Below are 26384 nucleotides of genomic sequence, written 5' to 3' on the forward strand. Positions count from 1 at the left end.
ACTAGTAGCCCACAAGCCACTTTAGAAATGGAACAGCTGTGACTGTGGGGGAAGTTTATAGAGTTTGCCTCCAATTTCATGTTGCACAATTTCTCTGTGGTCATTCCAGGACTACTGTGGCATGGCTTGGTCAGTACTAACTCAGAGATTCAAGAATGGCCTTTATTCATCACATGCAGATGAGCATCGACTCAAGTAAGTAATTTCCTTTTCCCCCTTACATGTGGCCTTAAAATGTAGATAAAGTGTAATGAAGGAGAGCAAGCGAGCAATACTAGATTGGATTTTATGTTGAAGGAGAATTTGAATATATCAGATTTTCATTTTCTGAGTGATAGGGGCCGAATAATGAGCCTATTTAGCAAGGCCAAGGGAAACCAGTGGTTACCAGAGTTCACACCAAGTGGTTTGAAATAAAAAGTGATGGCCTTTTTTTAAAAAAAAAACTTTATGGCCGAAACCGGTTTGGCTCAGTGGATAGAGCGTCGGCCTGCGGACTGAAGGGTCCCGGGTTCGATTCCGGTCAGGGGCATGTACCTGGGTTGCAGGCACATCCCCAGTGGGGGATGTGCAGGAGGCAGCTGATCGATGTTTCTCTCTCATCGATGTTTCTAACTCTCTATCTCTCTCCCTTCCTCTCTGTAGAAAATCAATAAAATATATTTTAAAAAAGAAAACTTTATTAAAATACAAAATATGCAGAAAAGTAGACATAACTAACATAAACCCTCATGTAACTATCACCCAGTTTCAACAAATGTCAGTTTGGTTCAGTGGTCCTCTCATTTTGTAAATATTTTAGTTTAAAATTTTAAACACATGAACAAAAATAGTACAATGAAATTCTGTGTACCTCTCTATCACCCAGCTTCTCTACTGGCCAATCTTGTCTCATCTATTTTCCCACCCACAACTCCCTTCTTGTCATAATTGGGTTATTTTGAAGCAAATCCCAAACTTCATAATTACATAGGTAGATATTACAGCATGTTGTCTGAAAATAAGAACTCTTAAAAAAAAAAGAAAGAAAAGAAAAACATAGCCATAATATTATTACTGCAGAAAGGTGTTCTTCACATTTATGGTAAATGTTAAGTTAAAGTAGACTCAAATTTGGCTCCACCTAGCGGTGAGGAAGGTGAAGCTGGGAGAGAGAGAGTTTTGACATCCAGTGTGAGTATGCAAAGGAAAGTATTAGAATTGTTTTACTTCTAATGTAAAATTTTATTGATGAGTTATTTTTGTCACACAGATATCAGTGTTTTAAATCGGCTTGGATGTATCAAGTCCTTCATGAAGGATTCCACTTTCCCTATGACTACCCAAACCTACGGACAGCCCAGCTGGTATATGACCGGGAGGTTCAGTGGACGCTGGGAGCCATTCTGTATAAAACACGATTCCTACCACTCAGGTAAGGTGGACTAACAAAGCTGGCATCTTGAGCTCAGAATAGGTTAGTTAGTGCCTCAGAATAGGTTTCTTAAGCGACACCTCCCACAAACAAACAAGCAAGCAAGCAAACTTGCTTTATTCCTACCAGGTGGACTGCTCTTACTATGTTGAAACAGAAAGAAGGTTGAGCATTACGGGTCTGGAGTCCGTTCCTCAGCTTTTCACTTTCAGAAATTCAGTTTTATTTGTTGATCCACCACAAATCAATCTTTAGGGTTGAGCTCTCACTAACCACTTCCAAGATACTGAGAAACTAAAACGGCATTCTTAAATTACCCTGGAAAACATATCTGACTGGAAAACTGGGGTAGGCTGTCTGTCCAGAGCCATCTCTCCTAATGACCAATGCCAGGCTAGAGATGGTGCCACTGCCTTGAAGGCTTTCGGTGGGCCCGAATTCCAGCAGAAGGTGCGAGATGCTCCGAGGGGGGAAATTTTCATCACACAATCATGGTCTGATGTCTTGCTGTTGTGAACCAGAAGGTATTTGGGATAATCTTTAGGTACTCTCTCACTGGATTATTTCAAAACTAAAATGAATTCTTATTTTTTGATGCCTGTTTTACTAAATTCAGTACTGTCAAAAGCCTTGCAGGTGATAGAAGTCAGAGAAGTGGGGAGCTAGAGAGAGTATGCCCTCCCCGAAGGGCTGGCCCCTGTCATGTAGAAGTGATGGCCCAGCATTTGCCACTTCTCATTTGTCAAGAGAAGCCAGAAGTCCAGATTTTGTATTCAGTCTTTCAGTTTTGAGAGTCACATTTAAAAACAGTAACACTGCAGTTCAAACAAAACAAAAACCGATCTTTTATCTGGACCACCAGAGAAGGGCTTCTGTTCCAGACAGGCAGGCAGACCACTGCACTTAGCTTTCCGTGTGTCTTAATGTTTGTCCAGATTACAATAGACTTGATCAGACGACAGCTTTCTTTAGCCATAACCTAAATTTTCAGAACGCATAGTAACTTTTAAAAAAGATTTAGACATATTCTGATTTCATATACAGTAGGTCCTCGGGTTACGTCAGAGATCCGTTCCTACGGCATGGCATGACGTAACGCGATTTTCGCAGTAAGTCGGAACCCACCTACATAAGCACCTACGTCACTCACATGGAGCACATACACAGCAGTAATGAAGTGAAACAGTAAAAAAAAAATTTGAACTCCTGACCTTTACTTGTGGTAAATAAATAATAAAAAACATAAAGCACATATGTACTTATGTCCAAAAGATGGAACTTTTTTTTTTATAAATAAATGGGAGATGGCAACATAACCATGAAACGAGTATGTCGAGTCCAATGTAACCCAAGGAATGCCTGTATATATATGTGTGTGTGTGTGTAATTTTTTTTATTTCAGAGAGGAAGGGAGAGGGGGAGAAAGAGAGAGAGAGAAACATAAATGATGAGAGAGAATCATTGATTGGTTGCCTCCATGCCCCACACTGGGGATTGAGCCACAACCCAGGCATGTGCCTTTGACCAGAATTGAACCCGGGACACTTCGGTCCACAGGCCGACACTCTACTCACTGAGCCAAACTGGCTAGGGCTGATTTCTTTTTTTTTTTTTAATATATATTTTATTGATTTCTTACAGAGAAGGAGAGAGACAGAGAGTTAGAAACATTGATGAGAGAGAAACATCGATCAGCTGCCTCGCACACACCCCCCAGGGATGTGCCCGCAACCCAGGCACATGCCCTTGACCGGAATCGAACCTGGGACCCTTCAGTCCGCAGGCTGACACTCTATCCACTGAGCCAAACCGGTTTCGGCTAGGGCTGATTTCTTGATTGGATTCAGGGACCACTCCCTTCTTGTTAGTACTACATTTACAAACCGTTAGGTCACAGTGTTAAGGGGCCGCGGTTAAGACTAATGTTATAAATGACCAGTCTTGCCCTACTGTTCACTTTTTTGCGTTCTGATTTTGTCCCCAGATTCTGGAAGATTTAGGCCTGTGTGGCGTCCTCTTTAGGCTTGGAAAGGAAGGTATAGAAAGAATCACACAGCAGCCCTGGGGTTGGGGGCATGCTTCAGCTTTGCTTGCTCAATGGAGCTGATATCATAGAATGTTTGCGTGGATGGAATAAATGGGCTAACATCACTGGGCCTTTTAAATCAGCATAAAGGTTTCTCTCTGAAACTAACATTTCTTTTCACCTTCAAACTGTTCCCTAGGGATCTACGGCAGGAAGGTGTCCGACAGGCCCATAGTAGCTGGTTCCGTCTCTCCTTTGTCTACAACCACTATCTCTTCTTCGCCTGTATCCTGGTGGTGCTATTGGCCATCATCCTGTACCTTCTGCGGCTACGCCGAATTCACCACCGACAGACTCGAGCCTCAGCTCCACTGAACTTGCTGTGGATTGAAGAGGTGGTGCCCATGATTGGGGTACAGGTGGGGCCTTGAGGCTGAGCAAGGACTGTGGAAGCTCAAGTACTCCAGAGTTGCTGCTCATTGAATTCCACCACTTTCTTGTAATGGCTTCGGATGCTGCTTTGCCTGACCTGGTGGATATTTTGGCATTGGAATTTCCACTTTAATTCCTCTCAATCTCCAGGTCCTCTTATCTGAGAGAACCTGTAACTTACTCTGTGAAGAACTAAGTAATGAGAGATTGGTGCTAACAAAGGTGACAGCCTTAGTCCAACTGAAGCACGCTTCTCCTTTATCTGAGAGATCTGGTGTGTTCCAGGGCTCTAGACTTTTCTCCCCTTGCTAAAGCATGAAGTTTGGCATTGGGCCCCTGGAAGCTGAGGTGAAACCAGGCTTGGAGCGTCTGATACAAAGCCGAAGACATTCTAGCAAGTGCAGCAGCCCCTTCTTTCTCTGTAACAGAGAGATCATTTATGTGGAGATCCACAACCCTTAATAGGGGTCCAAGATAATTTGCAGTTCAGTGGAACAGATATGAATTTCCAGGCAACCAAAATAACACAACTTCTTTGTTTCTTTGACAAAGAATCCATTGAGTGTGGACCAAGGTCTCTGACAGTGTTGCTGATGTTAGTATGTGATTTTAAAAGGTTAGCACCCCTTCTAAATGAATGGATCATCAAAGATTTTGACTAAGTCTTATCTGATATCTTGTATGACCAGGACAGAAAAATTTTCCATGTCTATGTGCCTCAGAGGCTGTTTGGGCATTAATTTTTCTTTTTGAGTCTTAAATATGCTTGTAGGATGGAGAAACTGTGATGGGTATTGGAGACCTGGGTTTGGTTTCAGGTCACTGTCCTATAGGCCTATTTAAAAAAAAAAATTTTTTTTTTTTACTGATTTTATTGGGCTGACATTGGTTAATAAAATTATTTAGGTTTCAGGTGTACAATTCTGTAATACATCAGCTGTATATTATATAGTTTGTTCACCACCCCAAGTCTCCAGGCCTATTTTTATGAGCCCGTATACAGGAAGATTCAAGAGTTCCTTTATTTCACTGCTAAGATCAATAAAAGCAATAGTTTGGGAAGGGATATATTTGGGTTGTTTTTATAGAAGGAAAGAACAATATCAGGATAGTGGGCAAAGGCAATAAAATCCAAGCTCTTATTTATTCATATTTTTCTGAGAAATCAAAATTTTCTCAATTTGACTCTGGGAATGTCTGAAAAGAAGCAAATTCTAAACTTTGGAATAAATAGATAAATCTGTTATTAAGCCACATGGAAACTTTCAGAACCTTTGTTAAAAGATTACTCAGTCACAAACAGCATTTCCATTAATGAGGAGAGAGGAAAAGCCATAATTATTGCATTTTCATCCGTGATCCTCCAGGAGCTTTGCTCCTCCTGGCCTTTACGTTGCAGGAGGATTCATTCATGAACTTCCACCTTCTCTCATGGTGCGTTCTTTATACTTTATCCTTTCCTATATGTAGCCTTGAATGTCCTGCCCAAGAAATATACTCCCAGAGTTGAAGTAGCTTTCTTTTCTTTTTCTTTTTTTTTTTTTTTGTCACCTTGATTTCTAAAACTAGATAACTAGGGGAAATGGACCTTGACTTTCAAGGGGAAAAAAGTGAAAAAGATTTTTATTTTTTTCTCCCTTTAATCCTCACCCAAGGATATACTTTTATTGATTCTTAGAACAGGAGAGACAGAGAGAAACATCAATGTGAGAGACAATGATCAGCTGCCTTCTGCATGGGCAATTCTAGCTATTTAGGTATGTGCTCTGACTGGAAATCAAACTTGCACCTCACCCCCACCCCCAGTGCACAGACAATACTCCAAGCAACTGAGCCACCTGGCCAGGGCAGAAGTGAAATTCTTAAAATGTAAATTTCATACTGGAAGCAGAAGGGAATTAAATGCTTCATAAAACAGAAAAATCAAGGTAAAAAGATGACAAGTCTTGAACGGTTTTCAAATTAGATAATAATGGATCTGGCCAAGTATCTTATAGTTTCCTTTGGAAATACATTTTTAGGACTTACATCACAGTAATTTCCATTAATTTCTAAGACTTATAAATTACCTTGATTTTCTTTGACTTATCTGTCACTGTGAGCCCTCGCCTTATGAATGCTTATAAATAATGTCAAAATGTTTTTCTTAGCCCTTGCCTACTCAGGTAACTCTTTTCCTCTCACCTTGGTTTCCAAATACTATTTGCATTTTTCTTGTAGATCTAGTCAGTGATCTAGTCAAAAGCTACCTAATAGGCTAACGGTGATCCCTTTCGTGTCTCAAAATGAAGTTGAAGCAGGGAGGAGGTGGTGATTAGTCCAGATTGAAAGATTTTATGAAGTTATTCTTCCTGGTTATAATAATAATAGCTACCATTTGTTAAGCCCTTAATGTGTACCATTCTGTTCAGATTTTTATATATATATTATTCAATCATATGGCATTCTTTCAGATTGATATTACCGTGTTTTTTTTACAGTTCAGAAACTCAGGATACTTATGTTTATAATTTTTTGACTGTAAATGTATTTCATATTCTTAATTTATTTTAGTCTTTAATTAGTGTGCTATCTCCTGTATATTATTTTAATATTATAATCTCGGCTTGTCTTTATTGCCGTGAGTAAAACGTGTCAGAGTTCCATAGTATAAAATGAAGGACACATTTTTATCACGCCCTTCAGAAAAACTGAATAGATGCTCTTAGTACTGGTTCTGTACTTCTCCCATTGCTCCCAATTAATGATCTTAAAATACATTTCATTAGCTAGAAACAGGAGCCATTTATTTCTTGCAGAGGGGCAACTATATATATTGCTTTCTTTTCATGAAATATTTTTGCTTATTGAGTCAGACAGTCTGTCTTGCTTTTTAGCTGTTTCTAAAGATTTTTAAAAGGTTTCTTTTTGCATTTTTGCCTTTTCAGTAGTTCTGTGAATATAATTATGTTTTCATAAAAGTCACATTCCAGTAGTTCCTTTGAATCCTACAAACTAGTGTTTCCGATAATAGCAACAATGAGCCTGAACTGTTTTAGTACTTTTATCATCACTGGGAGAGGTCACAAATGTCAGAACCAGAGTCAGTGCTTAAAGGGGTGATGTTTTATGGCACAACCCATCCCTCTTCTCTGAATTCTTATCAATACAGCATAAGGAAAATATGAGTAACATCCATTTATATGGCATTATATTCACTTAAGTTGCAGTTAATTCTAAAGGAAATTATACCATCTTTCTCTTTGTATCTTAGTTCCTTGAATTGATTTTCCTTGGTCAAGGAAATTTTAATCAGTTTCCACTATTTTTATTTATTCTTCTGATGTCATCCAAAATATTTTGACTGTCCCCTCCTCAGTCTAAGAGCTTCCTAAATAGAAGCTCCCCCCCCCCCCCCCCGCGCCCAGCCCTATTCTTATAGTTTTGTGTTTTGCTTTTTGTCAGGAGTGGGTGGTATGATTTTGGGGAAAGAACATCAGACTTCATGAACAGCAGACTTGGATTCTAGCCCTGGCTTTGTCATTAACTAGCTCTGTTACTCCAGGCAAGTCACTTGCCCTTTCTGGTTCATTTCTCATCTGTAAAACAGGATGGCTAGACAAGATGATCTGAGGTTAGTTCCAAAGGGAGAACCATAAGACATTAAATGCAGGTGAGAAGGTAGAAAAGTAGTATGGTTTCAGGAAGAGGATTTTGGTCTTTTGTTTTGCAGACTAAAAGAGCCAGTGGCCATCTACTTTATCCATTCCCCCTGACATTCCCTGGTGCGAATGGAGTATCCAACAGCTATCATCATACATCCATTTCAGGGCATGAGATTTTAAAGGGATTTTAGAGGTCTTCTGCTCAACCCCTTGATTTTATAGATGATGAAATTGAATCCCAGAGCAGTAGTAATAGGTGCTATTACTACTATAGCAGTAGTGACAGCTGCCATGAGATGCTCAGAATCTTCCTGCAAGATTGTGTATTTCAATAGAGTCTATATAATAACAGCTGACTGCAACTATTACTATAAACATGCCCCATCTTTGTAACTGCTTCTGATCTTCACTTGTGATCACTTTGCTCATATTTAGGAATAAAATATGAAATACTTTGCTAGGGACAGTATCAGGTTTTCACTACATCTACTCTAGCTTCTGTATTTAATACTTTAAAATTTTAGATATTTTTTAAACAATTTGCTTAATTTTGTACAATTTTCTTTTTTTTTCTTATTCCTCATCTGAGGAGATTTTCCATTGATTTTTAGAGAGAGAGGGAGGGGGAGAGAGAGAAACATCGATGTGAGACATCAATTGGTTGCCTCCTACACAAGTCCCAACCAGGGCCAGGGATCAAGACTGCAACCGAGGTACAAGTCCTTGACTGGAATGGAACCCACGGGCAGACACCCTATCCACTGAGCCAAACCAGTTAGGGCTTGTGCACTTTTCTTAAGCATAGCATCCAAGCAAGTCATGTGACGGTTACAATCTAAATTATTTAAGGTATAAATGCCTATTAGATCTACCTCACTAAGGAACTTGGTTGTATTTCTTGGGCAGTTTCCAGATCACTTACAGAAACAGAGTGCTGTTTCTCTTTGCTATCTTTAAACTTCTTTTCAATAAGGTAGAGGTAGCAGTGGATGTTTCATATTCTCCCAACGTAGTTTCTGTGTCAGAGTCCTGCCACTAGGGCCATATGTTCGCCAAACCTGTGAGGATTTTGTTGGTGTTATAAAAAGTATTTGGTAAAAAATAAGGCCTTTTTAAAATATCCTAATAGACTTCCCTTGTATTATTACTCAAGTTTTCCTTTGTTCTAATATTTATTATTTCTCAGTACTTTTATTGGAAGGACAGAGGAGAAATGTATCTGTTGACCATTTTGTATCTCTGGAGTCTGAGCAACAGAAATCCTTTTATTTGTAAAAATGAATTATTACTCATACTATAAGGGCTTTCTACTTTTAAAATGTATTCAATCATTGCTTGCCATTTTTTTTATTAAGGTAGTACATGTGTGTTCTTTTCCCCCATTGCCCCCCCCCCCCCCCCGTTCATGCCCTCACCCCTCTGGTGTCTGTGTCCATTGGTTACGCTTACATGTATGCATACAAGTCCTTTGGTTGATCTCTTCCCCCTTATCCGCACCCTCCCCTACCTTCCCTCTGAGGTTTGAGCAAAGTTGAAAAAATTTCTGAACCACAGAATGTTTGTAGCCAAGTGTGTGACTGAGGCCAGACTGAAGTCATGTCTGCTCCTGAGCCTCTTCTGTTTTAGTGCAGCTGCTTGGACACCCTAGGTCGCCTGCCACTCCTCCACCACTCCACTCCGCCCTCCTAAGCGGCCTCTCTTGCAGAGCACCTGCCAGGGTTTGGCCTGGGAAGACTCCTGGTGCTGAAGGCTCTGCCTTTTATTAGCTTCATAAGAGTCTTGCTCTGCAAATAGGATCCCAAATACTTTGATTTCTGTCATTATGTTGTGTTTGAAATTTTTATTCTATAGTTCCCCGTTAGTTAACGCCATGAAGTATAAGCCTTATCTCCTTCATTGTTTCTGCCTTGAGCGATGGACTCTGCAGTGTTGAAAGGCATCTTTTTTTTTTTTTATGATCCACAGCAGACGCTCCCTTCTCCCTTTAAAAGACCAAAGGCTGCTGTATTGCATCAATTTTGGGGGTTACTAGATTGTATGTTTTTCTAATGCTTCACATTAAATAATAATTTTGCTGAACAGTTCTTAAAATACTCGCTGATAAATACTGTTAAATCATTGTTGAGCAAACTGTGCAATGCATATTAGAGGGGAGGGCATTCTCCCTTATGCCGGGACATGGATATATGTGTTACCTATGCCAATATATAACCCACCATTCATTCCAGGGCCAGAAGGAAGGATTACTGAAGATAAACTGATTATCCTAATATTCTGATCATCGGTGTTGGTCTTTGCAACCAGCATCACTTTAAAGCAGTAGCTAATTGTTATCCCTGTCATATGGATAGCATTTGTCACTGTTAAGTTAAAGACAGAAATATTCTGGGTTAAGAAAAGCAAGTGTTTTAAAAACTGACAGAATTGTTGAGGGACCTTTGAAAACATTATGATAAATTCATTTAATCTTGTAGGTATGTGATGACTTGTTTTGAAAGAGGTGCCTGGGACATCAATCTTTAATCATTTTCTATTCATTCATGCAATATTTGGTATGTGTCCGATGCTGGGAATAATGCAAACCTAAAAATAATTCAGATAATCTCCATTCACCAGGATTGTGGCATAATAGTTATATAGCTTAATGCAACCAGATCTGTTTTTCCAAACTTATTCATCTTTAATAAAATGAAAATGAAGTAAAGTATCTGAAATTTGAACTTAATTCATTCGTTGCTCCTTTGTTGGAGGGAACTGTAGAAGCGTTAGCATATGGTTCTTCGGATAGGACCATAATGCCCTCTGGTGACTATTATTACCTAAGGACAACCTTATTGTGGGGATCAGGAGAAATGCTATGGGAACCTACCCCAGTGACTCTAGTTCCCTTTTTAAAATAATTCTGTCTAGAAGAGGTGATATCCCATTAATAGGATCAACGTGAAAAATAACAGATTTAAAAAGGAACAGTTACTGTAATCATACCTAATGACATTCTTGATCCAGTGACTCCCAGAAACAGGCAAAGAGTTTTTAAAAACCTGACCGATCTGGAAACCATTTGATATGCCAAGTTCATTCTCTTAGCAAAATCCAAGTTCTTGTGCTCTAATGAGCTCTCAAAAGCAGTTTCAGTCCTACGCAGCTGATCGATCCTTTTAGAATTATTTTGGGATTCTTCGGAGTTCGTTCATGAGCCAAAGAGCAACACTGAGCAAAGCCAAGGAGCCCGACTGGTGAGTAGCAGCCAAAGGAGTTGGAACGTACATTAGCAGAGTGCTAATGCCCAAGCCCACCTGTTCGAGAGAAAACCAGGCAGTAAGGAAAGCAGCAACCACAAATTCAGAGCTGAAACAACAGCATCGACAGCCACATACACAAACCTCTCTCTCTTCTCCCATCAGAGCATTAAAAATATATTTTTAATTTCATAAGTAAGGATAGTTACAATGAAGTAAATTCAAACAAAACAAAAAACCCTAAAATTTCCCTGAATTATCCTTCACCCTATCCCAGTTCCCCTCACCAAAGATAGTCACTGTTACCAGTTTCTACACACTTGTACTTTTATATAAATGTTTTTTAGAAAAACATAGTTTTGTACTTTCAAAAAATACATTGTTCTGTCCCTTGCTTTTTTTCACTTAATATATGTCTTAAGAGCTTACTATTTTAAACTGTTATATAATATCCCACAGTATATATTTACCAACTACTTGGGGTTGGTTTCCAATTTTTCACCATTGCAGCAATTCTATAATGAATTTCCTTATAGATGTAGCTCTGTGCATTAGAATATCTCTAGGGCAGGCACTAATAAGTCAATTTGCTGGGCCATGGGATTATATATTTAACATTTTAAAAGATATTGCCAAACTGCCCTCTGAAAAATACCATATAAACTCGTGCTCTCACTAAGAATGTATGAAGGTATCTATTTTCTTATACCTGTGCCAATACCTGATTATCTTTTTCTCCCCCCGCCCCTCCCCAATCTGACAAGGACAAAATGGGAGGAATTGTTTTAATTTGCTCCTCTGTGATCATGAGTGAGACGAAACAGCTTTTTGTATTTATTGGCCATTCATCATTCCTCTTATGAAAACTGTGTATTGATATCCTTATTTTATCTTCTGGTTATTAATCTTTTAGTCTATTTTAAGTATTGAAAATATTTTCTCTTAGCCTGTTACCTTTCCTTTTTAACCTTGTTTTGGGGATGCCCTCAGGCCAAAAAGAAGTGGGTTATACCTGTGTATATGCCAAAGCCAGCAGAGTCGCTGCTGCCATCTTGGTCCTGCGAGGAAGGGGAATTCTCCGGGACAGGAAGTAGAGCGCTGTAATGGCAGTAACTGAAGTGATTCCCTGCGAGGGGGAAAGAGTCTCATCAAGCGCCAGTGGGAAGCGCCCACCCTCCTGATTTCCGCTCACCTTCCATGTATCTCCTCCAGAACCAGTGAGTAACCACCAGGGACCTCCCTGTCCCAGGCAGGGAGCCCCCTGCAGTTCCACCCCTGGTTTCTGCTCCTCAGTCTCCTTCCCACCCCTCTTCTGGCCACTTAAATGCAGGTGTGCCCCAGGTGCCACCTAATGTTTCTGCACCTATCCCTTTATACACACTCTCTCTTGGTGATCTTATTCACCTTCCACTGTGGTGCCCCCAGGCATGGCGCTCACATTTTAAATCATTCTTTGCACTCTTATCCCTAATTTTACACCTACAGTAATCTTGTATTTTTAAAGCAGGGCTGACCCCAGCCCATGAGGGTTATTATTTTCTTGAGCGGTGAGTAGAGGAGGTGGTGGTGTTGCCATCCGAGTCCTCTGGACTTCTCTGTGTGGATGTATTGTATCCTCTCACACTCAACATACCTCCATCTGTTGACATATCCCATGTCTAGCTCAGCACTCATTCCAATAGCCTTATTTTTGTTGGTCATGTTTTAAGCATGCCCCCAAAGAAACTTTGGAATCTTCCTTTATCTTTCCTCGCCTTCCTTTCTACAGCAATATTCTATTCCTTACAACCTCTCTCAGTTTCATCATTCTTCTTAAACCCACTCCCACCATGAAGCCTTGAACCCCATCACTCTCACTCTCACTCTCACGGGCATTACTGCAGTAGCACTGCTGCTTCTCACTGGTCTCCTTGTTGCTCATCTTCAATGTATCATGCCAGAGTACCAGACCAATCTTAACGTGACCCACAGCAGGCCCTAAGTAAATATTACTTAAATTAAACAAAAAGTACATATGATGCTCTTGGCTCCTTGGGGGGGTCCTGGTTCAGCTCTGACAGCTATGTGATTAGCATCCACTGTCTTCACACTCTCTTCTCTACTCAGCCTTTTATCTGCTAAAATGACTCTCCTATGTGTGTGCAGGATTCAGGGAGGTTATCATTTGCTAGATGGTAAAAAGCAGATTCAAACTTTAAGAAGCTGGCAGTATCCTGAAAGTCAGAAATTGGCTGGGAGGGTGTGTGGGTAATTAGGAGAAAAACAGCACATTAGAAAACTGATACTCAGTTTCCTCTTTAAAAAAAAAAAAAGGAAATCTGGCGCCCACTCTGTCCTCTCACTGTTGTAGTCAGTGCTTCGAACACCCCAAAACCTGTGAGAGGCTCCCTGTGCTTAGTAGCCAGTAACCACCAGCCAGACTTACCAGAATCCGGTGATCAAACTGCACCATAGTAGGGTTCTCAAAAACATTCCTCAGGATGGGAGAGAAGGTGAAAAGGTCTTCTGGGATCCAAGATTCTCCCATCTTGGGGAAGGAGTTGTAAACAAGCCCAGCATCCAGTCCTGCCACAAAAGCCCCTGTATGCCAAGGTCAATGGTATTTATTAAAATGAGAGAAAGAGGGGGCCAAATATTATTCTGACACAGAAAAAGTTTATCTGGAGAGGATTAATGGGGGGAAAAAGGGACACATGTAATACTTTCAATAATAAAGATTAAAAAAGAAAAAGTTCATTATCCCCGAGGTGGATAAAAGGAAGTGCCTTATGTAAGTGTTTACAGTAGGGGTTCTCAAACAGGGAATATACATCACAGTCACCACGAGAGCTTACAAGAAAAACAACTATAGCCTCACTTGCTCCCACCCCAAGATTCTGGCATGCCTCCCTGGAGGAATGAACTAGAAGCTCTAGAGAGACATGCTCCTTTGAAAAAATTCCTTAGTGATTTCCCCCCACTGAGAACTACTGATCTATTCTGAAAGAGTTCTTCCCCCAGATATCTGCATAATTTACTCACCTTATCAAAAGATCTCCCCAATGATCCCATAAAGACGGTACTTCCCCACCCTACCGCTATTCCATAAAGTACTTTATTTCTCTTCACAGCACTGAACACTCTGACATACTGTTTTTGTTTATCTCTTCCCCAAGTGCTCAAAAAAATGTTTATTAAATGAACAAAGAAATGGAAAAAAACCACACGCTTATAAACTAAATCCTGGATATGTTACTGGCTACTAAGCACATAAACAGGGTATTCGTGAGTTATTATTATCAAATTATTATTTTGATTCCATTATTTATGATCAAAGAGGACTTAGGGTTTTTTAGATCATATTCTTGATTCTGTAAATGCCATTTATCAAGTCAAAATTCATTTTCTTCCACCATGAAAAGAGGGAGGGGAGGGTTGGGGAGATCACTGGTTTGATGGTTTTATTTTAAAGCAGTGCTGTCTAATGGAACTTCATGGGATGATGACAATGTGCTGTATCTGCCATCCAGTATAACAGCTGCTAAGCCACATGTGGCTACTGAGCTCTTGAAATGTGGCTAATGTGACTGAGGAACTAACCCTTAAATTCTACTTAATTTTAAACAATTTAAATTTAAATAGTTACATGAGACTAGTGGTTATTGTATTGGATAACACAGTTCAACAATGAGAGAGGAAGAGGTATGATTTAAAGAATGAGAAAGATCTGCGTTGGCCTCTTTGCCCCAATGAACTCCCTACCTTAGACCACCTTGAGGGAAGGTCTTTTGTCTGACCCATCTTGTTATATGTGTAATAATAACAATAATGTTTACATAATAATAACAGCTAATACTTAATGTAGTTTTTGCCACATGCCAGGTACTGTTGTAAGCACTTCACATATTCTACTCATATTATTATCATCCCCATTTCACAGATGAGGTCACTGAGTACGAGAGGGTCTAAAGCTCACCCAAGGTCACTGAGTTCACAGGTGGTAAAGCCAAGATTTGAGCCCTAACCCGTTTGGCTCAGTGGATAGAGTGTTGGCCTGCGGACTGAAGGGTCCCAGGTTCGATTCCAGTCAAGGGCATGTACCTTGGTTGCGGGCACATCCTCAGTAGGGGGTGTGCAGGAGGCAGCTGATCGATGTTTCCCATTTATGTTTCTAGCTCTCTATCCCTCTCCCTTCCTCTCTGTAAAAAGTCAATAAAATATATTAAAAAAAAAAAAAAGCCAGGATTTGAATCTAGGCAGTGTGGATCCAGGCAGCTGCTCAATAATTTTAACTGACTTACACAGGATTTTTGGAAGGGAGGAAAGAACAGAAACAGAGGGTAAAGATGGTGGGTATGAGAAAGGCAGATGTGAAAAGGAAATATGAAGTTATAGGAAGAAAGGGAAAAGCATTAGGCAGGAGACCTGAGAGTGGAATGAAAATGGGCCATCTTGAAGAGTCCTACCTGACAGAGCTGTAAGGAACACTAGGCCTGTTGTTCCGTGAGCAAATCGTCTCAACCACAGGAGCTGACGGGTTTCAGGCAACTAAATAAAAAAATCACTCAAGTTAAGTTCTGCAGGAACTACAAGAGGCAGCAAAGATCTCCAAGGCCAAAGCCAAGTGACAATTTGAGGTCAGATATTCTGACCCCTAAACGAGGTTAGGTACTCCCAGCAGATATTCTCTTCTGACACACATCATGTTTTATTAAATTTATACATTTACCACCTGTCTTCTCTGCTATCCTGTAAGTTTTGTGAAGGCAGGAACTGCCATCTGTCTTATTACAGTAGCCCTAGCCCCAGGCTTGGCATTAGGTGCTCAATACGTATCTATTTCATAACTGCATGATTTGCATTGTTCAGGTGGGCAGGGAGGATGCTTCACCATGGTTAAAATGTGGCTTAAAATATAGGACTGGATTTTCATCTTGTGTGTGATATTTAAAGCTTACCAGATATAATCATAATCAAAATTGCATAAAATTCCTAGAGTGGAGATTCTGGCATTTAATGCCTATAGTGGAGATTCTTGTGTTTTTGGTAAAGTCAAAATTTATTTTTGCTATAGCCAACTTTTGATACCAATCAGTGAGTCAGCAAATATTTATGAAGAACTTTATAAACAGGTAACCATAAAGATACAGAAAGGTGAAGTCAGAGTGCTGCCCTCAAATGCTTTGCAATCTAGTACGTGAAGAATGAGGTATCATTACTGAGATTTTTGTAGCATGATGTCAGGGCTGTCAAATAGAACTTCTGCAATGACGGACATGTTCTAGTATCTGTGCTGCCCCCAATAAGTGGATAATGAGATCTTAAACCGAGGCTAGAGCAACTTAAAATTAAATAAAACGTTAATTTTATTTAAAGGTGAAGTAAATAACAAGTTTGTTTAAAGTTAATTTTATTTAATATTAATTAATTAAAATTTAAATAGCCACATGTAGCTAGTGAGCTACTGTGTTGGACAGCATCTCCAACTATATGTTTGACTATCTAAAATCCTTTCTGTAATTAGTGGAATATAAATAAACTTTAAAAAGAGAAAAACAATTCATTGATAATTAAAAAGTCAGTAGAGAACTGTTGGCAACGAGTGTGTATATGTAAGTGTGTAGGTAAGTGTGTGGTGGATATGTATAGAGGTGGGTTGGGAAGCCTGACAAGAACTGAAAGGAAAGAATGGGTTGTCAGGATGTACAGCTATCAATATAGGCAATTCATTTTAGAAATTTGGCTTTGAAAGCCAGGAGAACAGGAATTTTTCAGATGTGGATTTGTCTACTGTACCAATGTTTCAACTCCATCTGGCTTCCCTGTGGGATGACTGACAAGTGAACATCTCCTGTCCTTGTTGGGATCCAGGCCACTGGCTCCAAGTACCTACTGGATGATTCTACTTAAAAGTTCTATTGACATCTCAAAACCTACTCCATGAACAGGTTATCCAGGTCAACCATGTCTTCAATACCTAAAATACTGTTCATTAAAAAAAAACAAAATTAGAAAAAACTTTAATCGGTCTACTGAGAAAATACGTGTGGCAAGATCACTAAGTTTACTGTACTGTTCGGCCTGATGAATGGCAGGTCTCCATCTAAAGAACAAACAACCCACGATGGCTCTTGTGCACCACCACAGGGCCAGCACTCGCTCTTGTCCTAGCCTCCTTGCCTCGCCATTCCCACCCCTCCAGAGTGGCTAAGATATCTCTGATTGTTGGTACTCCGTCCCACTTTTTCTAAAATTCACGTTTTCACCTTTTCCAATAGGCAATGCTGACAAAATATTCCTCTCTTACACTATTTCTCCTTTGAATGAGTTGCTCCAGCTCAAAATAACTGCACATTTTACTCTGCGGTCTCAAAGCTCTCCAGTCCCAAAGTTTAATGTTCCGCTAAGCTTTGGTTTTATCTGGTTGCTGGTAAACTGGTAGATGTCACCAAGGGAACATGTACATTTTGACATAACTTCCTAGTAGAACCGGAATTACCTGTCAGCCGTGTGTAGAACTGGCAACAATATGGACTGACTTTTACCTTGTGCTGAGGAAGCAGCAGCGAGAGCGAAGTCCACAAGCTGGCGCAATAAAGAACCAGGGCTGATCCCAGGTGGGCAGCAAGGCGGTACTGACTGACCCGAGGGATGTCATGAGAATCTGGTTTTTCTTCTAATCCACTTTTTACCATATACCATCCCAACAGGCCCTAGAACCAAAAAGAGAAGAGGCAAAGAAAACAAGGTTGCAACTGTCTATTCAACTTTACTCTCGGAGAAAGTGAGTTATCGATTATCAGGCATACTCCCTACCTGACACTTCCTTTCCATGCCCCTCCCAAATCCTCTGTATCTCAGGAATCACGACTTAACCACATTTCCACATACAGCACCATAATTATTTAACTGCTGATTAGATTATCATTTTATTGAAGTATAAGTCAAATATAGAAAAGCATACAAAAGCTTATCTGTGGGCAAAACCTTACATATACTTGATATGATTTAATATTATGTGAACCACTGAAATATGAGAATACAAAGACAGCTGTTTCTATAAAAACCAGATTGAATGTTTTGGAAAGCTTGAGAAAGCTTAAAAACAACTACTATCAAGTTAGGTGGGAATAAAAAATTATAAAAGCTTTGTGGGGGTAAAAATCGGTAAGCCTTTGCAGTCAGATTGCTTTGCAAGTATCTAAGTTCTCACTTCTCTTAAGAGAAATGAAAATAAAATGATAGTTTATGGGGGTGTAAGAGATCTGAGCTTGAACTCCAATCAGAGGACTAAAAAACAGGCCTTGGCTCTTCATCCTATATAATAAAAGCCCAGAGAAATGAAAATAAAATGATAGTTTATGGGGGTGTAAGAGATCTGAGCTTGAACTCCAATCAGAGGACTAAAAAACAGGCCTTGGCTCTTCATCCTATATAATAAAAGCCCAGCAACCAAATGGCAAACCAACCAGATGACCACGGCCCCTCGCCCGGCTAGCCCTGTCCCCGAGCGGGCCCCTCCACCCCAATGTGGGCAGGGCCAGCCGGCAAACCGCCTGCGGCCCCTTGCCCCGGCCAGCCCCCAACACCCCTAATCACTGCCTGCCTCCCTGGTGCATGAACATTTAGTGAAAGCACAAGAAAATAATGATCAGTCCCTTCTGTCCCCAACCAGAGTCTCCAGAGGACTGTGCTAATCCTTCAGCCAAGGTGTGGAACTCTCCCTCCATGACCCGCGGCCCCAGGAGACCTTCCAAGTTAGCCAAAAAGGCGACCTAAGCATTAACGGGATGGCGGCCCTTTGCTGAGGAATGTAGAGAGGCTGGGTGGGGATTTTGTGAAAATGCGGTGCCTTGCAGATTAGGTGAACTTTCAATCTCTCTTTAAAAGGGACGGCAAAGAGGACCCACAGGCTACCAGAAGCAACAGCAAAGGGTAGGCACATTCAAAAACAGAAAAACTTTTAAACAGACATGAAGATCATATTGGGAAACTGAGGGCAGAGCACCGGGAAGATGCAAAAATCATTAAAGGGCCAACATCCATCTTGATATACGTTTGCAAACAACACATAAACAACTTCATCTCAAGGCATGTGAAATGCAAAACAGTTCTGTTGTGGGTTTTCTTTTGGCATCCTTAAAGTATAATTAGATCCAGCTGGGGGAAAGCTATAGCTTCCATCATTAGACCCCATGGCTGGCCCTGCCCAATGGGCTCCCATTGGGGTGGGCCAGCTGGAACCCACCAGTGCACAAATTCGTGCACCGGGCCTCTAGTTTTAAAATATAAGGTAATGAAAGTACATGTTTAAAAGTTAAGGTATGTATTATTATCCTATGATTCCCTGCTTTTACTAACTTTTTCAAGTAACCCAAGCAAGTATCATATAAATACTAGAGGCCTGATGCACAAAATTCATACAGGAGTAGGCCTTCCTTCCCCTGGCTGCCGGCACCGGCTTCCCTCCAGCACCCGGGACTTGGGCTTCCTTCCAGCTGCTGGCCTGGGCTTCCCTTGCAGAGGTAAGCCCCGCCCACCCACCGCAGCCTGCCGGTAGGTGGCCTGAGCCTCCCTCTGCAGGGCGATCATGGGGCAATGGCTGGGTCCCTGACCAATTGCATTGCACCCGCCTTGGCTGGCCTGGTGCCAGTGGGTGTCATAGTGTGGTCCCAGATGGCTGTTCCGCTGTTCGGCCGGTCGATTTGCATATTACGCTTTTATTATATAGGCTAGCCCTGTCACCCCCGCACTGCCAGGACAATAGAATCATGTCAAAAGGTGGAATTATCCCACCTCTTCTAAATATATGCTCCTTGGGAAATCTTTTTTGGGCATTTCTTCCCCCTTTATGACTACCCTGGATGTCCTATCTTAATTTCTTCTGCACAGAACATTGGAAGATGAAGTATAGAGTGTGATTTGCTAGCCCTCACTTTTTTTTTTCCATACCCTATTTGCCATCTTCAATTTTCTGCTTCTCTTAGAGTCTGTCCTTAGTGACATTTTTTTTTTCCATTTTTAAACAAATTTTCATTTTGTTTTACCCTCCTTCCCCTAGTTTCTCTCTAAAATATATTTTTATTGATTTCAGAGAGGAAGGGAGAGGGAGTGAGACAGAAACATCAATGATGAGAATCATTGATTGGCTGCCTCCTGCACATCCCGCATTGGGGATCAAGCCCACAATCTGGGCATGTGCCATCACTGGGAATTGAACCATGACTTCCTGGTTCACAGGTTGATGCTCAACCGCGGAGCCAAGCCAGCCAGGCATTCCCCTCTCCCCTAGTTTCCATTAGACTTTTATTAATGTCTAATTCCTTATTATTTGCTTCTATTGCCTATATTACATCTCTTCCAACTTCCACATTTCCTTCTGTTTGGTTCATAATTTCACCATTTCCACCTTAAATTAACCAACTCACTTCCTCCTGATCAAATTTTGATATTTCTTTGATGTTTTGATTCTCTCCCTTAGGGCCTGTATACTTTGACCCATATACTCATGTCTTTTCTAATACCCCTTTTCTTGGCTCTCAGCCTCAGAGTCATTCAATGATCTTTTCCTACCATTTATAGTATACAGTACTTTAATACCTCTCAGCTACATCTATATTTTAAAATCTCTCATCCCACAAACTGTTTCTCTTTTGGAATTTTCTTTTTTGCTTCTACAGCCATTCTACCATAGGGATCCCAGTTCCGCACAGATAGAAAAAAGGAAGAGATGAGAATCCAGGAGAGCCATGGTGGGAAAGAAACTCTAATTCTTGTGACACAAAAATATATTTGAGTGCTTACTGATTCCAGGCACTAACCTAAGTTCTTTTTTTTAAAATATATTTTATTGATTTTTTACAGAGAGGAAGCGAAAGGGATAAAGAGTCAGAAACATGGATGAGAGAAACATCCATCAGCTGCCTCCTGCACAACCCCCACTGGGGATGTGCCCACAACCAAGGTACATGCCTTTGACCGGAATCGAACCTGGGACCCTTCAGTCCGCAGGCCGACACTCTATTCACTGAGCCAAACCGGTCACGGCTAACCTAAGTTCTTTATATGCATGATCTCATTTAATATTCATGCAACCTAAACAGTAGGTACTATTATTATCCCTATTTACAGGTAGGGGAAGCAGAGCCTACAGAGGCTAGAACTTGCCTACTACGTGGTAGAGCTGGGCCTTAAAGCCAGGCATGCTGCACTAAAATCCACACGCTCACCTATTCTGTTAAAGAATGCCAACTAGGAAGCTCTTGGAAACATCTCTTGTTTCCCAAACTTGAATAAGTCTCACCTGGAAGCATACTAAACCACAGAGGGCAAGAACACGTCCTTTCATGTTGTGGCTGAGCCAGCCCTTTCTCCAAAAGTAGGCAGCAGGCAGGATGTATGCGAGGCCTACAAGCCGACCCCACATTCGGTGTGAGTACTCCATGTACCAGATGAACTTGAATTCCGCCAGTGTCATATCATGATTTAAGCTGGGTGAAAAGGGAAGTAAAAAAAATAAGCAAGAGGAAACATCCATCTCAATTTTGTTTCCCAACGGAGTGCAGGAACTTTTCCAGTCCTGATGCTTGATAGGTCTGCCCTCCTCCTCATCAGTGGCCTCAGGATCACTCTGGAATTGGAGGTTAGCGTAGGAAGCTCACTAAGCAGAGCCAAATACCAAGAAATAATGGGATCTAATCTTCTGACACGCTTAAATGAGCAAGAGACTGAGTGGATCTCGCGGGACATTTACCTGATTTTTTATAATACTTACATTTTAAATTCTGGAAACTGCTGGTATTTTTGGAATTCTGCTTCCCATTCCTCTTGGCTTGTAGGTGGCTTCATCTCCTTTATTAAATGCCAATCTACCATTGAGAGGCCAGACTCTGTCAATCTTAGGAAAGGAAAGAAATGAGAGAGAGAGAGAGAGAGAGAGAGAGAGAGAGAGAGAGAGAGAGAGAGAGAGGAGAGAAGAGAGAGAATGCTCAATGATGGATTACTCATAATAGTTTATGGCCACAAGTGGATCTACATAAAGGTAAACATTTCATTGTTTCCTGACATCTTTCTCTTCTCTTACTGCTTAGAATTTTGAAACAGCAAAATCAACCCTTAGACCAAGGAAATTTGCCCTAAATGCATAACCAAGGAAAAGAGATTTGATATAGGGATAACACACTTTAGGTTCTTAAGTAAATTTAAAGACAGTAAAACTCAAATTTGTCAGTTCCCGTAACAGCCTATATAACACATTCCGTATTTGAAATAAGGGCACAGGTAATGTGGGGAGAATCTGAGAACACATAATTAAAGCCAAAGGTATTTTCACCAAAAGGAGTTAGTGTAAGTAAAAGGCTGATTTTAGTCTTGAGGCAGGAAATGCACAAGAAGAGCCTGGAATATTTTATCCAGAAAGCAAGGACTTAAAGGTTACCAGGGTCCTGTCAAAACGACTCTGGAGCCAATTTGCGAGGTTCTCACTGACTAAGGATGGGACAATTTGAGCAAAACATCACTGCAATGGATTGAAACATACCAAGTATGTTTAAACCTATGGGCTCATAGGATACTTAAAAACGCACACTTTATTGTTTACCTTTGGAGGGTACGTGGGAACCAATTTATTATTTTGAAAATTGGTAAATAAAGGGAAAGAATCAAGTATTTACCCTACTTTTCCTATATACAATGTACCTTAGGATAACCCAATTGTTGATGAGGGAAAGTTTCTCTTTAGAGCTGACCTACTAGAATATTACAATTTAAACTCTAATGAAATAATGGATCTGGGCAATGATCACCAATGGTGGTTGGCATCTCTAATAGACACTAAATATTTGTAAATGTTATAATCACCTATGAAGTATTTTGCCCCCTGTCCCAACCTGAAGCTAATCAAGCAATAACCAGTTTACAGGAAATACCGGGGACGATGGGACTTATTAACCACCACCACCATTATATGCAATCAGAAAAATCCAGACTGGGAAATGCTATAGGACAAATGATTTGAGTTTCTTCAATAAAAACTGCAAATGGGCCCTAACCGGTTTGGCTCAGTGGATAGACCAGCCGTGGGCAAACTACGGCCCGCGGGCCGGATCCGGCCCGTTTGAAATGAATAAAACTATTGAAAAAAAAGACCGTACCCTTTTTTGTAATGACGTTTACTTTGAATTTATATTAGTTCACACAAACACTCCATCCATGCTTTTGTTCCGGGCCTCCGGTCCAGTTTAAGAACCCATTGTGGCCCTCGAGTCAAAAAGTTTGCCCACCCCTGGGATAGACCGTCGGCCTGTGGACTTAGGGGTCCCAGGTTCGATTCCAGTCAAGGGCATGTACCTTGGTTGCGGGCACATCCCCAGTGGGGAGTGTGCAGGAGGCAGCTGATCGATGTTTCTCTCTCATCGATGTTTCTAACTCTCTATCCCTCTCCTCTCCTCTCTGTAAAAAATCAATAAAAAAATATATTTAAAAAAAACCCTGCAAATGGGGGGGTGAGGGTGGTGAGGTGGAAAGGGGAGGTACAAAGAGACCCAAGAGGCATATGAACTAATTTTGATGTATCAAACTTATTTGGGTTTAATTCAAACTAACTGTATACAAAATTTTGAGACAAATTTGAACTCTGATTATAGGGGGAAATAGACACAAACAATGTACAGCTAACAATTAAGATCTAAACCAGTCTTTATGAAGTGCTCCTTTTAAATAAACCCTAAACTGTTCTATGTCAGGGCAAGCTCTCAGTCACATTCCCTCTTTAGGCCTCAGTTTCTGCATTTGTCAAATGAAGGAGCTAGACTACATGATTCCTGGGCTCCTTTCCCCCTTGGTCATCCTGTACCTCTACTGACGACCCAAACAGCTGACAACTGCTATGAGCAAATTACTCACCTAGTTACTCCACCAAGAATAACTGCTCCAGCCACTGTTCCACTGCAGACCAGGAGCCATCGGCCCACCACCCGCTCAGCAGCCTTTGAAGGGAGGGACACTGTACCCCTTCCAGATTGTAAAGCTACTTCAGAGACGGTGCTGTACTGCCCTGGCCTCAAGGGGATCCTGATCCCACAGCTGCAACCACACTAAGGATCAAGACAGGTAAATTACAACTGGAGAGAGGGAAGGACCTCGCTTCACTGCTACTCACCCTAGTTCCACTGTGCTGGGCAGCATCTCCACTGCTGCTGCCCCGGTAAATCATCTCTTCACTGGATTACTGTATCCACCTTCCTACTAGTTTTCCTGCCTGTAGTCCTGGCCTCATTCCAATCCATTGCCACACTACATGAACCTTCTGATCTCTGCATACTTCCCCCAGACTTAACTCTACACCTAGACATGGGTTCTTTTATTTCTTCTGAGGATCTTTAAATAAGACTTCTGGGACACTCTTGTTCCCTGATAGAAAATACAGGCAGCCTGGCCAGTGCGGTTCCGTCGCTGAGCATCAACCTGTGAACCAGGAATCCCCAGTCAGGGAACATGCTTGGAATGTGGGCTTGATGCCCAGCAGGGGGCGTGCAAGAGGCAGCAGATCAATAATTCTCATCATTGATGTTTCTACCTCCCTTCCTCTTTGCAATCAATTAATATTTATGTATATATGAAAATACGGGCATACCTCGTTTTATTGTGCTTCAATTTTTCCGCTTTGCAGATATTGCGTTTATTTTACAAATTGAAGGTTTGTGGCAACCCTGCATTGAACAAATTGAAAATTTCCCAGAAAGGAGTCACCATTCTAGATGCCATTTAGAACATTTGTGATTCACAGAAAGAGGTGAAAATATCAGTATTTTGGAGTTTGGAAACTGACTCCAACCCTCATGGATGACATTGAGGGGCTCAAGCCTTCAGTGGAAGAAATAACCACAGATGTAGAAACAGCAAGAGAACTAGAATTAGAACTGAAGCCTGAAGTGTGACTCAACTGCTGTAACCTCATGATAAAACTTGAACAAACGAGAAATTGCTCCTTTTGGAGAAGGAGAAAAAGTGGTTCCTTGAGAGGAATCTACTCTTGGTGAAGATACTGTGAAGACTGTTGAAATGGCAACAAAGGACTTAGAATATTACATAAACTTAGTGCTAAAGCAGTGGCAGGGTTTGAGTGGATTGACTCCAATTTTGAAAGAAGTTCCACTGTGGGTAGAATGCTATCACACAGCATCCCATGCTATAGAGAAATCATTCTCATGAAAGGAAGTCCATCAATGTAGTAAACTTCATTGTTATCTTATTTTAAATAATTGCTACAGCCACCCCAACCTTCACCCTGATCGGCCAGCAGCCATCAATAAATATCAAGGCAAGACCCTCCACAAGCAAAAAGATGACGACTCACTTAAGGCTCAGATGATGGTCGCCAGTTTTTAGCAGGAAGGTATTTCTAAATTAAGGTACGTGCATTGAGTTTTTAGACATAATGTCACTGCACACTTAACAGACGACAGTATAATGAAGATATAACTTTTACATGCACTGGGAAACCCAAAAATTCATGTAACTCGCTTATGTGACATTCGCTTTATTGCAAGGGTCTGGAACCGAACCTGCATTGCCCTCGAGGTGTGCCTGTAATGCCCACTGCCGACCTCAGTTTGGAAGCCACCTCCTCTGGTTGGTATTTTCACCTCTTTCCTCTGGGAAGTGTTCCCAGGCTACCCTAGGTCCGCAACAGGTCACTCTCAGCACACTTTAGGGTCCTCCCCGTCTCCCACTAAACTATGAGCTGTGGGACAACCGGGCCTGGTCCCTTCTCTCCTGCTTCCTTTGTTTCAAACACAGGTCCCTTACCCAACAAACCTTCATAAATGAATGATACATAACTACACTGTGCCCTCCTACAGGGCGGTGGCCTTTTGATAGGTTCTTTTGCTTCCCTGTTCCTAACACACAGCAGTCACTCAATGCAGCAACTGTCAGTGGAGGGGAGACATCCCTGAGGGCCAAAAGGCCGTATCTGGTTTCCTGCTTCTAAGTAAGTAACTTCAGACAACTTAAATTAGGCCTCAATTTCCTTCTTTGCAGAAGGGAGTTACACAGTCCTTAACCTGGTTACCTGGGGACTTTTCGCAAGAATCAAATATCTGGATAAAATGTACTGAGCTTTTACTTTGTGCTAAGTGCTTAGGTATATTAAATGTTATCCTTCCAGAAGTCTTATGGATTAAGTATTGCTGTCATCCCCATTTTTAGAGATGAGGAAACTGAGGCACAGGAAGGTTACCTAACTTGGCTAGTAACTAACACAGCTAGTAAGTGGCAGGTCCAGTGCGGAACGCAGGGGCTCCGGAAACAAGGGCACGCGCCTTGATCGCGAAGGAGCTACGGAAACGTGATGTGGGTCATCTACCGTCTTTCTCCCCGTGTCCGCTTCCGCTGCGGTGCGGTACCTGCATTCGAGGTGCCGCCCTGGGACCCAGGAGTCGGAGACACGGCCCCCCCATCAAGGCCTTCAAGGGCGGAAGGAGTAATCGCTGCATATTGAAGACGGGGCCCGGCCGCCACCTCCACACCCCGGCGCTCGGAGGTATCTCCTCTCTGCCTCGGGGAAGAAGCACTTCCGAGTCACACTAAGCGAGCTCCTCCTCCCTAGACAGCGGGGGGGGGGGGGGGGGGGGGTGAGCAGTGACTGC

At 41.4% G+C, this 26384-nt stretch overlaps 2 protein-coding genes across 3 annotated transcripts in view; one reads left to right on the forward strand and one right to left on the reverse strand.

Moving 5' to 3' along the window:
• The window catches only part of ENTPD7 (ectonucleoside triphosphate diphosphohydrolase 7), a gene marked incomplete at its 5' end in the record, with an annotated part of 36941 nt that extends 32551 nt beyond the window's left edge, over positions 1-4390 (forward strand). Inside the window, 3 exons of the mRNA XM_081105223.1 lie at positions 110-195; positions 1253-1414; positions 3640-4390. Coding sequence (XP_080961349.1) covers positions 110-195; positions 1253-1414; positions 3640-3871 — 480 coding nt within the window. The 3' untranslated portion in view covers positions 3872-4390. The remainder of the gene's footprint in view (positions 1-109; positions 196-1252; positions 1415-3639) is intronic.
• On the reverse strand, positions 3016-26342 carry COX15 (cytochrome c oxidase assembly homolog COX15). Of its 2 annotated transcripts, XM_081104570.1 has the most exons (9): positions 26142-26342; positions 23638-23828; positions 21509-21631; positions 21038-21224; positions 17280-17447; positions 15201-15282; positions 13181-13335; positions 11768-11881; positions 3016-10812 (listed from the first exon to the last, which is right to left on the reverse strand). In XM_081104570.1, exons 1-9 carry the CDS (start codon positions 26229-26231, stop codon positions 10681-10683), a joined length of 1242 nt encoding a protein of 413 aa, XP_080960696.1. In that variant the 5' UTR covers positions 26232-26342; the 3' UTR covers positions 3016-10680. The 2 variants fall into 2 exon arrangements, with proteins under 2 accessions (XP_080960696.1, XP_080960697.1); XM_081104571.1 differs by lacking the exon at positions 23638-23828 and having other exon boundaries at positions 26142-26296.
• Positions 26343-26384: the final 42 nt, after the last annotated feature.

The sequence above is a fragment of the Myotis nattereri genome (genome assembly GCF_964212035.1).
Source record: "Myotis nattereri genome assembly, chromosome: 13".
Taxonomy (NCBI): domain Eukaryota; kingdom Metazoa; phylum Chordata; class Mammalia; order Chiroptera; family Vespertilionidae; genus Myotis; species Myotis nattereri.

Excerpts from the sequence above, each read along its gene's own strand:
- COX15 (XM_081104570.1), bottom strand. The coding sequence starts at position 26,231 with ATGCAGCGATTACTCCTTCCGCCCTTGAAGGCCTTGATGGGGGGGCCG. Across the intron at positions 21,225-21,508 it reads CAGTTTCCAGAATTTAAAAT|CTTAAATCATGATATGACAC; the intron begins GTAAGTATTATA and ends CTTTTCACCCAG. Across the intron at positions 11,882-13,180 it reads AGTTTGATCACCGGATTCTG|GGAATCACTTCAGTTACTGC; the intron begins GTAAGTCTGGCT and ends TCCCCCTCGCAG.